The 12,683-nt window shown below is 31.1% G+C and overlaps 1 protein-coding gene across 1 annotated transcript; it reads left to right on the top strand.

Moving 5' to 3' along the window:
• Positions 1 to 724: 724 nt before the first annotated feature.
• Positions 725 to 5,533, top strand: LOC109789392 (aspartyl protease AED3). The gene is made up of 3 exons (XM_020348326.3): positions 725 to 1,459; positions 3,065 to 3,539; positions 4,791 to 5,533. Exons 1-3 carry the CDS (start codon positions 992 to 994, stop codon positions 5,147 to 5,149), a joined length of 1,302 nt encoding a protein of 433 aa, XP_020203915.1. The 5' UTR covers positions 725 to 991; the 3' UTR covers positions 5,150 to 5,533.
• The last annotated feature ends 7,150 nt before the right edge of the window (positions 5,534 to 12,683 follow it).

Here is a 12,683-nt window from a genome sequence, read left to right as displayed (position 1 = left end):
TCTGAAAAAGTATTTGAATAGTCCTATCTATGGTGTGCAATTGCATTATGGTACTTCCACGCCCCCACACTTGGACCATTGTTACTTGCCATGACAACCAAAGAGCACTTCATTTTGGGTTGTGAAAGACACAACACTTTTTCTCACCCCATAACTTGTCAATTATGTATGTCTTTATTAGTTTTACATTCTAGCATCCCCGACATTGCAAAATCAAATACACACTATTATTAAGCATTTATTTATCATAGCTCGTTGATTAGTTCCCAATTAGACATCCTATGTGAGCCCAAATAATTCTGCATCACTGGAAAGCATACTAAAAGGCACCTATGCAATCTTCTTCCATTATTATATCCTCCCACCTACCCTTTTCTTGGCCAATTGATAAAATTGGTGTAAAATAAAATTAGAAACAAACTACTAAAATAGGATTATTTAGAAGGAAAAAATTGTTGAAGTAGAGTTGTTTTTATTATATCATATCAAAATTAGACATATGATAACTTTATGACTTAGCTATATTTCTATAAAATGTTTTCAAACAATTCCATTTTTTTTTATATTTATTTTACATCAATTTGATCAATCAACCCTAATCTTTAGAGCAAAACTCTTGCAATATTCAACCATTTTACACTAAATACATGTCCAACATAACATCATAGTATATATATAGTGGAAGGTGCAATTCCCATGTTGAATTTGTGATACAGGAAATAGGCATATAGTAGGCTACAAAACCAAATGGAGTACAGTCTGTTATCTCCCACTTACTTCACTTCTACATAACTCTACATATCACCCCCACAACGTTAATACCACTGAGTGACCCATACCCCCTTCCTCACCCACAAATCCAAAAAAATCTTTTGCCCCCAAAATACTAAAAACAATTAAAAAGTTTCCAATGTTAGTTTTTTCTTTTACTATATATAGAGTAGTGAGGACTCCATAGTGAAGGCACCAAAATCCAACCACATCAATAGCAATGAAAGGCACACTCTCACTCTCTCCTTTACTCATTTTCCTTCTCTTCTCCCTAGTCCAAGGGCTCAACCCCAAATGTGACACCCAAGACCATGGCTCAACCTTGCAAGTTTTCCATGTGTTTAGCCCATGTTCCCCATTTAGGCCATCAAAGGCACTTTCATGGGCAGAGAGTGTCCTCCAACTTCAAGCCAAGGACCAAGCCAGGTTGCAGTTTCTGGCTAGCATGGTGGCTGGGAGGTCAATTGTGCCCATTGCCTCAGGGAGACAGATTATACAGAGCCCAACTTATATTGTGAGAGCCAAAATAGGTACTCCTCCTCAAACCTTGCTCATGGCCATGGACACTAGTAATGATGCTGCTTGGATTCCTTGCACTGCCTGTGATGGCTGCACATCAACCCTCTTTGCTCCTGAAAAGTCCACCACATTCAAGAATGTTAGCTGTGGTTCTTCAGTGTGCAACCAGGTTATAAACTTTACTTAACATAAAATTTTTTAATCATGTAATTATTACGAAATATTTATAAACTTTATTAATGATTAAACTTTATTTAAAAATTTGGCCCAATATTTTTTAGTAAAATTTTATTTTTTAATCTACGAACTTAAATTTGAGAATTAATTAAAAAAAAAAAAAAACTGAGTCGATTTCTCTCGAAACTAATGACTTATTGATATTTGACATCATTTTCACAAACTCTGTTTGAAGGGTAATTTTGATAAATAAATAAAAAAATAACTAATCATCTTTAGTAGGATTTTATCCTTCAATTATGTTTCTCTATGAATGTGACTCGAATTTAGACTTTACTTAAAAGAAATTTACTAGAACTTGTTAATACTTGAAACCATTTTCTAAATCCTTTCCATTTTGTGTAATCTTTTGTGAAATCATGAATAGCAAGAAACCAAACATTATGATGTCACGTAGATATGACTTTTGAGCCCATTTTTTGCTGTCTCCTTTATTCTTTATCGGGTTAAAACGGATTGCACTCATGAGTCATGGCTTCTATGACTAGGAGGAAAAACCAAAAACCAAAAAACAAAAACATCGTGCCAAGATCCAAACTCATTACCCTATTTTCGGGTGTGATGATTGATTAACTTATAATTATTGCCTAATATTACTTGTTCCAATACTTTATTAGTAAACTGTCTTTAATGGGAATGTTTAAAAATTAAAATATCCAATCCAACATCGTTACTTGATAATTTTTTGTAGAGTTTCATTATACACAACTTTAGATACTGTTTCCATATTGAGTTTGATGTGAAAACTTATTTAGTATACTCAAACAGGACTAATGGAATGGAACTATGTATAATTAAAATTGAGAAATATTTTTTTCAACATACCGCATTTTGGTTTTCTTTTCTTATCACGTGATATCTACATTTCTCCATCTCTTATTACTAGCATCTCAAGGCTAGTATAGCGTATGATTCATGTACTATTTTTCATTCAAATCATAAGATTTGTGCAAGTAATATTTTATTTAAAAACTGAATAAGAATCATGTGAACTCAAGTCTAAGTCCACTACAGTACAATTAATCGTGAATGTCTTTCTTGAGTGCAGTACATAAAAAATTTGTGATAATTGATAAACAATACCTAGGATTTCTTTCAGATGGGCCAGATTGATTTTTTGGCACTAGTCTTTTTCTTTTTTCTTGACGTGGAAGGAGGGTAATTTCACATAGAACGAGAGATTCCAATGATATCCCCAAGCGTGGTTTAACGGTAGGGATTGATCCACGCTTAAGCAAGATCTCCTGCCTTGAATATATAACCGCCTTAAATATTAAGGTAAGCTACCTCCAACGTAGACTCCAATGATTCTCTTAGCTATCATCACATCACATTCACATAGAAACATGCATTCCCTTGTCCCATTTTGCAGTGGGGTTGACTCCCTGGCCTATTTCCGAATCCAAAATGTAGAAAACTACGTGACCCTGTGAAGTCTTTCACAGGCAAGGGTTCACGAGACTTGTTTTGTTGTTTCTAAAGTAACTTTTTTCTAATGTGGTGATTGTGTCTGTGTGATGTGAACATTTTTTTTCAGGTACCCAACCCCAGTTGCGGAACCAGCGCGTGCACCTTCAACTTGACCTATGGTGGCTCCACCATAGCGGCTAATGTGGTCCAAGACACGGTTACCCTCGCCACTGACCCTGTTCCTGGCTACACTTTTGGGTGCGTTGCAAAGACCACTGGGTCCTCTGCTCCACCACAGGGTCTGTTGGGCTTGGGCCGAGGCCCATTGTCGCTGTTGTCCCAGACCCAAAACCTCTACCAGTCCACATTCTCTTACTGTTTGCCCAGCTTCAAATCGCTTAACTTCTCTGGGTCACTTAGACTTGGGCCTATTGCACAGCCCAAAAGGATCAAGTTTACCCCTCTTCTCAAGAATCCTAGAAGATCATCACTCTATTATGTTAACTTGGTTGCAATCAGGGTTGGCCGGAGAATCGTCGATATTCCTCCGGCGGCTTTGGCCTTCAATCCGACCACCGGCGCCGGCACCATCTTTGATTCCGGTATGCTTTCTTACCTAGACATTCAAAATATTGCACTCTATGTTATAAAATTAAAACCTAGTTAGAAATTAGAATATTTACTTTAAATAATTAGAAACTTGGTAAGTGGTAACACTACTTTTAGAAGTTTATCATGCTTTTGAACAAAGTAGAAATTTTAGTACGTTCTATGACATGGTCATACGAATTACTTTCCTTGTGAATCGGTGAGTTTATTATTATTATATATTTTTTTAAGTTTACTTATTTCCCATTTTAGCCGCAAAACATGTAGTGTGGTGTCTTGTCTATGTCCCAATTTTCAACATGGAAGTCCAATTGAAAGTCTATGGTCTAATTAGCCGAAAGGAAAGGCATGAAATCAGCAAAATTTAAACGAATTTTGAGTCAAAATGTTACACGTGATTGGAACATTCATCACTCCGACACCATGCCCCGCATACCATTTTTGAAAAAACATCTCGATTGGAAGCAACAAAATTGATTAGATTCATATTCTTTCCTATCATTTTTATAAAAATTATGTAATTAATTATAATTAAAAGTTGATTAATTTTGTTAATAGCATAAACTTTATTTTAAATTTATATTCTTCTTCAAAATTACTCTAAATATTAATAATATAGAAAAAATAAAGACACTTTTAATTTGATCGATCTTATAAAGAGGAGAGGAGGGAGCACAAAAAGAAAATAATCATTCAACAAGAACAAAAAACGTAAGATAACTATAATACTAAGAATCTAACTGCAATGCACTGAATATATATATATATATATATATATATATATATATATATATATATATATATATATAAATAAATTACTCAATCTTTCAATTATAAATGATTATATACCATTTATCATTTTCAAATTATTACTGCAAAATTTAAAGTCAATACTAAGATAAATATAAACCTTTGTGACTTAAATTTAAGATAAATTTATTTTTTATTTTTTAAATTTAAAATTATTATTTTTAATTTTTATAATTTTTATAAAATGTTATTTTACTCCTTTAAGTTATTAATATATAATATATAATATATTTAAAAGTATCATATTAAAACAATTATATCGTATCAATCAAAATTAAATAGATTTTATGCGATAGTAAAATTTGGAAAAAAAATCAAATTAAATTATAAAATTAAAATAATCAATTTTAAATTTAAAAAATTAAAAACATATTTAAATTAAGTGTATACCAAGCATAAGTCATTTGAATTTGTGGTTGAACGTACACTTTCAGGAACGGTGTTCACCCGGCTAGTAACACCGGCATACGTGGCGGTACGCGACGAGTTCCGGCGAAGAGTGGGGGCGAACCTGACGGTGACATCCCTAGGAGGGTTCGACACATGCTACAGTGTCCCAATAGTTGCACCCACCATAACATTCCTGTTCTCAGGCATGAACGTGACGCTGCCACAGGACAACATTCTCATACACAGCTCCGCCGGCAGCACCACGTGCTTCGCCATGGCCGCGGCTCCCGACAACGTCAACTCAGTGCTCAACGTCATTGCCAACATGCAGCAACAAAACCACCGTCTTCTCTACGACGTTCCCAACTCCAGGCTCGGCGTCGCTCGCGAGCTTTGCACCTAAAATAAATGTTACTGCTTCCTCGGTTTCTCCTGATTAACGTTGTCCTGACTTTTGGTGACACTATATATGGTCTTGTTACATCGGTTGTTACAAAGTGGCATTTCTTCCATTGATGGATGAGTTTGGTTTTAGCGTGTTGGTAATAAGGTTCCATTGCTAACTATATATATATAGTGGAGGATTTTGGGCTATTTGTTATCTGTATGTGCATGGAATTAAATTCGTACGTGCTTTGAAAGTTCATTCATATTTATACGTAGTAGGGCTATAGCTTTTGTAATATTGCTGTGTGTCACGGGTTTATATAACCTGTAGCACTTTAATTTGTCCTTTTATTTAAGTTGGTTGAATTGATGAGATTTCAGAATTTAGATTATCGTGCAAGTTCACGGGTGTAATAATAATCTTCTTATTCTTTGTAATTACCGAATTTTAGAGCCGTGAAAGGGGTTTTGGTCCTTGGACCAATCTGGTACATCTTGAAAATGAGTCAGGTGGGATAAAAAAATGAAAAAATTCATAAAAGATCAAAAATTGTAATTTGGTTCACTTTTGACTCGACTCACCCGGGTTGAACCCGTAGTGGGTCGGGTCAGTTCACCTGACCCACTTATATTTTTATAAATCTAACTCACTAACAATTCACTTAACCATTTGTTATTATATATGTATTATGTTAACAAAATACCATTATTTTTTGTACATATATAAAGATAAAGTCAATGTTAAACACCATGAAATCGTTATAAGTTTATCTACTCAAGTCTCTAATAAAATTTAATATTGATGAATAATCACTTTTATGAAATGATTTTTATTTTTTATTTTTGATTAATTAAAATTGTACATTTTTTAATTTAAATTTAATGTTATATATATGATACTTAGTTTGACAATTTTTATTTTAGATTAGAATTTATTTTAAATTATAATTTTTTTAAAAAAAAATTAGATGAGTTAGTGGGTCGACCCGTTTAGTCCACTAACTCAGAATGAGCTGATCCTGGTTAAAAAAATTTAGACTTTAAAATTGGTGTATCGAGTCAGTTCAACCCATTTAAAAAGTGGGTTGAGGTGAATTAAATCAAAGTTCTGCCGAATTCAGTGTCCATGTTTTCGTTGTCAATAATGTTAGATAGGGTGCGTATTTTGTAGAACAAAATCCGTGTAAGTTCAACGGTGTAGTAATAATCTTATTATTTGCTTTTACCGAAATCGATGTCAACGTTTTCGTTGTCAATAATGTTAAAAAAGTGTGCTTATTTTGCTTAACAAAATGCGGTTAGAATTTCTTACATATTATTAATGATGTTTTTTTTTTTTTTTTAAATTAGAGTTCTAGTTTTATAAAATATATGATTTTTTTGATTTTATTTTTTTAAAAGAAATTATTTTCGTTCCTGTAAATTTTCTTTTTTCATTTTTGTAATGACTCGATAGGTCACTATAATTAATATAGCATAGTTATTATGTAACAAATTAAAAAATATAAAACATTAAGCTACACTAAGGTTCTTATACAACAATACATGGATATTATTGCAACAATACCTAGATATTCTTGCAAAAAATATATGTATAGGATGTAGAAAACTTAAAACATTTCTTGCCAATATGATTGGAAAACATAAAGTTTCTTATAGGGTTGCATATAAACAATGCACATATATACAATATACATCAAAATATACAAAGTACTAAAAACATAAAACCTATTATTGGTCAAATGTCTATACAACAAGATATTATCAGAATAGTATCACAAAACTATGTCATCTCTAGCATGACCCTCTACCATGTAAGCCATCCAACCTAATCCTACCTTGCCTCCAAACCAAGTATGACTACTACAGTCCAACAATAAGGAAAAGAAAAAGTAAACTTGTGAAAGATATAATATATGACACTTATAAGCATTGTGAGAGTCCTTAGATGGACAAATTAGGTTTCGTGTTATTCATAAGAGTTGTAAGCATAGATGTTAGCTTTCCAATGACACTAGAATCACTAAAAAAGGAGTTCTAGAACTCAAGTTATGATCAAATTAGTGAACAAAGGTTAAACTGTAAGGTGTAGGCTTAAATGTTGCGGATTTATAATTTTTAAAAATAGTAGATGAGAGAATTAACTCTTAATGCCAACATATTAACTTTCTTGCCAAACATTCTTATTGTTGCTCCATGTCACCCTACTTAAAAAGTATGTCTATGTGTTTTCTTTTATCTATCTTTTTTTTACGAGTAAAATTTTGAGGATGAAATTTCTTTACGGGGAAGAATTGTAGCACCCTAGGTTCTCTATATTTATAAAAAGGTTTTTTTAGTTAATTAAATGAGTCTTATAAATATTTTAAAGGGTCTTAATAATTACGAGTGTTTTTAATTCAATAATAAATATTTGTAAAATTATTTTGTATAATGGGCATAACATAAGGTTTTCTTGGTATTGAGTTATGATTAATGTCATATATTTGATTTGTTTATATTATGAGGACTCTTAAGTATTCCTTCAATTTAATCATATGTTATAAATTTCGTGAACGACACTAAACTTGAAGACTTTGTGGTTATTTAAATTTGGGTACTTTAATATTGCTTTGGAGTGGTGGGTGTCATAGCCACTTATAATATAATTTATAGTGACAAATTAAGACAGTTTAGTAATATTAATTGGTCTAACCTGATGTAACAACATATAATAACAATAAAAAATTAAGATAATTTTATAACATTGACAACGAAAATAGTAAAAGAATTTCGTGTGATAAATTAATTAATAACATTTGAGCAAAGAGACTAATATATATATATATATATATATATATATATATATATATATGTATGTATGTACATATGTATATGTATTTTTATATATATTATCTTTTTGAAGGCTAAAATCATATGTTTTAAATTTGAGAAATAAGAAAGATGTATGTAGGGATTAAAATAATATTTCTTAAAAAAAATACATAGATTAAAATGACAAATTTTAAATTTGAGAACCAAAATAATAATTTTTTATATTTTAAAAATTAAAAACATAAGTTTTAACTTTTAGGAAAAAAATACATATCTCAAATTTAAAAGTAAAAATATAAGAGGAGAAAAATGTTTTATAGACTCTTACTACAATATAAAAATATTCTTCTAATATCCTTTAAGGATTACTTTTTTATCTTCAAATAAATTTAATTAAAAATTATTTACTTTATTCATTATTTTTTCCCTTGACGTTTCATTTTTTACTATTGAAATAAAAAAAAATAAAAAAGAGATATAAAATAGTAAAGAGAAAAAATTCATAATCATTTTATACAGAAAAAATTTGTAAAAAAATTAAAAGATGTGATGTGAGACCCAGCTTCTCTTTTCCCCTCCCTCTCAAAAACCTTCCTTCTCTTCTCCTTCCCGCTCACTTGTTTTGCTCGAAAGCTCAGAATCTTCTCTTCTTCCTTGCAGTTTTCTCTTCTTCTTCACTTCCTTCTTCCCGGAAGCTCAGAATCTTCTCTTCCGAGATAAGGGAAGTTAGTCTTGTGCAGATTGGTTTAGAATGTGTGTGGGAACTCAAATGTGACTCAATTTCAGAAGATTGACGGTCGGATTTGAAGAGTTGAGCATTTTCGGAGTTTTGGGGAAAATGGGAAAAAAATGAGATTTCAGTTTAATTTAATTTGTCACAGGTTTATATAACCTGTAGCACTTTAATTTGTCCTTTTATTTAAGTTGGTTGAATTTATGAGATTTCAGAATTTAGATTATCGTGCATGTTCACGGGTGTAATAATAATCTTCTTATTCTTTGCAATTATCGAATTCTAGAGTCGTAAAAGTGGGTTCTTTTTGGCTGGTCGGCCAATCTGGCCCACCTTAAAAGATCAAGTCAAAAAAATATAATAAAAAAATTATAATAGGTTAAAAAATGTAATCCGATCTATTTTTGACTTGATTCACCCAAATTGAACCTGGGTTAAGTCGACTCACTTGATCCACTTACACCATCATCAACCCAATTCACTAACAATTCAATTAATCATTTATTATTATATATGTATTATTTTAACAAAATATCATTATCTTTTGTAAATAAAAATAAAGTAATGTTAAATAAAATGAAATTATTATTAATTTATCTACTCAAATTTCTAATAAAATTTAATATTGATAAATAATTACTCTCATGAAAAGATTTTTATTTTTTATTTTTGATTAATTAAAGTTTTATATTTTTTAATTTAAGTTTAATATGATATACATCATATTTAATTTGATAATTTTTATTTTAGATTAAAGATTATTTTAGATTAGAATTTATTTTAAATTAAAATTTATTTAAAAAAATTAGGTGAGTTAGTGAATCAACCCATTTAACCAACTAACTCGTGAATCGAACTGAATTAAAAAAATTTAGACTTTAAAATTGGTAGGGGGAAAGTTCAACTCGCTTGAAGGTGAACTGGATGAAGCGGGTGCACTAGCCGTTTTGATAGCTCTACTGAATTCAATGTCCACGTTTTCGTTGTCGCGTATTTTGTAGAACAAAATCCGTGTAAGTTCACGGGTGTAGTAATAATCTTATTCTTTGCTTTTACCGAAATCGATGTCCACGTTTTCGTTGTCAATAATGTTAAAAAGTGTGCTTATTTTGCATAGCAAAATGCAGGTAGAATTTCTTACGTATGATGAATGATGTTTTTTTTTTTTTTTTTTTTTTTTAAATTAGAGTTCAAGTTTTATATGGATAGGACGTGAATGTATATTAATAAGATTTATATTAAATATAAATATATAATATCAAGATAAAATTTTAATTTTAATTGAAGAATAACACTAATTATATTTAAGGAATTATACTTAAGTATTATCTTCTTTTTTTTATGCTTTGTTAGACCTATATAAGTAAAAATAACTAATTACACATAAGTTAAGAAAGTTCATTAAATGTATTTCATTTTTACAATTTTATATAAAATATACATTTATATTTTTTAAAATATTTTTAACCATATTCATCATAGATGGTGCTCACATTTATTATCATAGAGATATTTTTGAATTATAAAAACATTAAATATGGTTGATTTGATTGAAAGTTGCTTATAATAGTTCAAAAGAATTTAAGTATTTTTGTTTATATATAGGTTTAGAGGGAATATTTATGATATTGATTTAAGTAACATATATAGGAAAAATTATCAAGATCAAAAAAAAGAAACTAACATAGTTACTTTTAATTAATTTTTCCATAAATTAATTTTTATTCCAAATACATCTTTACTTTATATGATTATTATATTTAATGCTAGTTATAAGTAAATATATAGAAAATAGAGTTAATAATCAATAAATAAAGGATAAAAAAAATTAACCCAAAATAACTTTAATAATTAATAATTGTTGCTTATAATTAGAGTCAAAGAAAAATTCAATTAGCTACTTATGATAAAAATCAGAGATAGTATTTTATTATTAAGGAGTGGTGTTTATCAACAATTTTCATAGGAGTTTAATGATATAACATAGTAAGTTACTTAAAAATAAGTAATTTTTCTTAAATAAATATTGGTGCTCAAGAGTAAAAAGGTTTAAATATCTTTTAGTATTTGTAAAATAGATGACTTTTGATTTTAGTCTTTTAAAAGAAATTATTTTCATTCCTGTAAATTTTTTTTTTCATTTTTGTAATGACTCGATATATCACTATAATTAGTATAGCATAGTTACTATGCAATGAAAAATATAAAGCATTAAGCTACACTAAGGTTCTTATACAGCAATACCTAATATTCTTGCAATAATACCCAGATATTCTTGCAATAAATATATGTATAAGGTGTAGAAAACTTAAAATATTTCTTGCCAATATAACTAGAAAACATAAAGTTTCTTATAGGGTTACATATAAACCATGCACATATATATAATATACATCAAAATATACAAAGTACTAAAAATACAAAACCTATCATTGGTCAAATGTCTATACACAAGATACTATATCAGAATAGTATCACAAAACTATGTCATCTCTAGCATGACCCTCTACCATGTAAGTCATCCAGCCTAATCCTATCTTACTTCCAAACCAAGTATGACCATTGTAGTCCAACAATAAGAAAAAGAAAAAGTAAACTTGTGAAAGATATAATATCTAACACTTATAAGCATCATGAAAGCCCTTAGATGGACAAATCAGGTTTCGTGTTATTCATAAGAGTTGTGATTAAGCATAGATGTTAGCTTTCCAACGACACTAGAATCACCAAAAGAAGAGTTCTAGAACTTAAGTCATGATCAAATTAGTAAACAAAGGTCAAAACTGTAAGGTGTGAGCTTAAATGCTGCAAACATATTAACTTTCTTGCCAAACATTCTTATTGTTGCTCCATGTCACCCTGCTTAAAAAGTATGTCTATGTGCTTTCCTTTATCTATCTTTTTCTTATGAGTAAAATTTTGAGGACGAAATTTCTTTAGGGGGAAGAATTGTATCACCCTAAGTTCTCTATATTTATAATAAATAAAAAAAGAGAAGGTTTTTTAGTTAATTAAATGAGTCTTATAAATATTTTAGAGGGTCTTAATAATTATGAGTATTTTTAATTAAATAATAAATGTTTGTGAAATTATTTTGTATAATAGGCATAACATAGAATTTTCTTGGTATTTCAAGTTATGATTAATGTCAGATATTTGATTTGTTTGTGTACTGACCGTACTTCGCACCCGGGCTCCGAGCCCGGATTAGCGATACAAAGCCACCCCGGGCACACGCTGAGCGACGTCAGCCCGGTATTTGGGCAGATCATTCCCGAACCCGGGGATCTCGTCCCAGATCAGAACCGCCCTCCAATTATATCATATCATATCTCATCATATCGTATCATATCATATCATATGATATCTTATCATATCATATCATATGATATCTTATCATATCATGTCTTATCTCAGGCCCAAGGCCCAAGACAACCCTAATTTATACAAAGGTATGTGCATTATTTATACGAGACTCATACTCCCACAAACACTAACTTTAGCATCGGAGTCTCTTTTGCAGGTACCACCCCCATCTTGGAGCACCAGCGTACCAGTGAAGGAGGCTCGCCGATCTTACCCGGCGGATCAGCTCTACAGCAGATTTTCGGTAAGAACATTTGGCGCCCACCGTGGGGCCGATCAAGACCAGCTCTTATCGGCCATTCTTATGGTTTTCACTAGAAGCCATAACAGACGCGCAACAGACGACCTAGATCGCTCAACTACCATGGATAGGGATGCAGCAACATTGAGGAGACTGATCGACCAGGTCGAACAGATGTGGAAACAACACGCCGCCGACCTACAAAGCATGTGTGCCAAGCACGAAACTGATCTAGTAGCAACGCGCACCGCTAATGAAGCCGACCTAGCGGCACTATGCGCCGAGAACGAGTGCATTCACACCCAACTCCTTCGGCGTCCCTCAGATCAACCCCCCCCGCAGAGTAAGCTGAATAAGGACGAAGGGCACTCGGTTTCACAACCGCCAACAGCGGCT

This window comes from Cajanus cajan, chromosome 10, assembly GCF_000230855.2.
Source record: "Cajanus cajan strain Asha chromosome 10, NIPB_CcT2T_4, whole genome shotgun sequence".
NCBI lineage: Eukaryota > Viridiplantae > Streptophyta > Magnoliopsida > Fabales > Fabaceae > Cajanus > Cajanus cajan.
This window is presented reverse-complemented; position numbering and strand designations above follow the sequence as displayed.

Bases quoted from the DNA above. Each gene is read 5' to 3' on its own strand.
- LOC109789392 (XM_020348326.3), top strand. From the start codon at position 992: ATGAAAGGCACACTCTCACTCTCTCCTTTACTCATTTTCCTTCTCTTC. The intron at 1,460-3,064 runs GTTATAAACTTT...ATTTTTTTTCAG, and splicing joins GTTCTTCAGTGTGCAACCAG to GTACCCAACCCCAGTTGCGG. The intron at 3,540-4,790 runs GTATGCTTTCTT...GTACACTTTCAG, and splicing joins CGGCACCATCTTTGATTCCG to GAACGGTGTTCACCCGGCTA.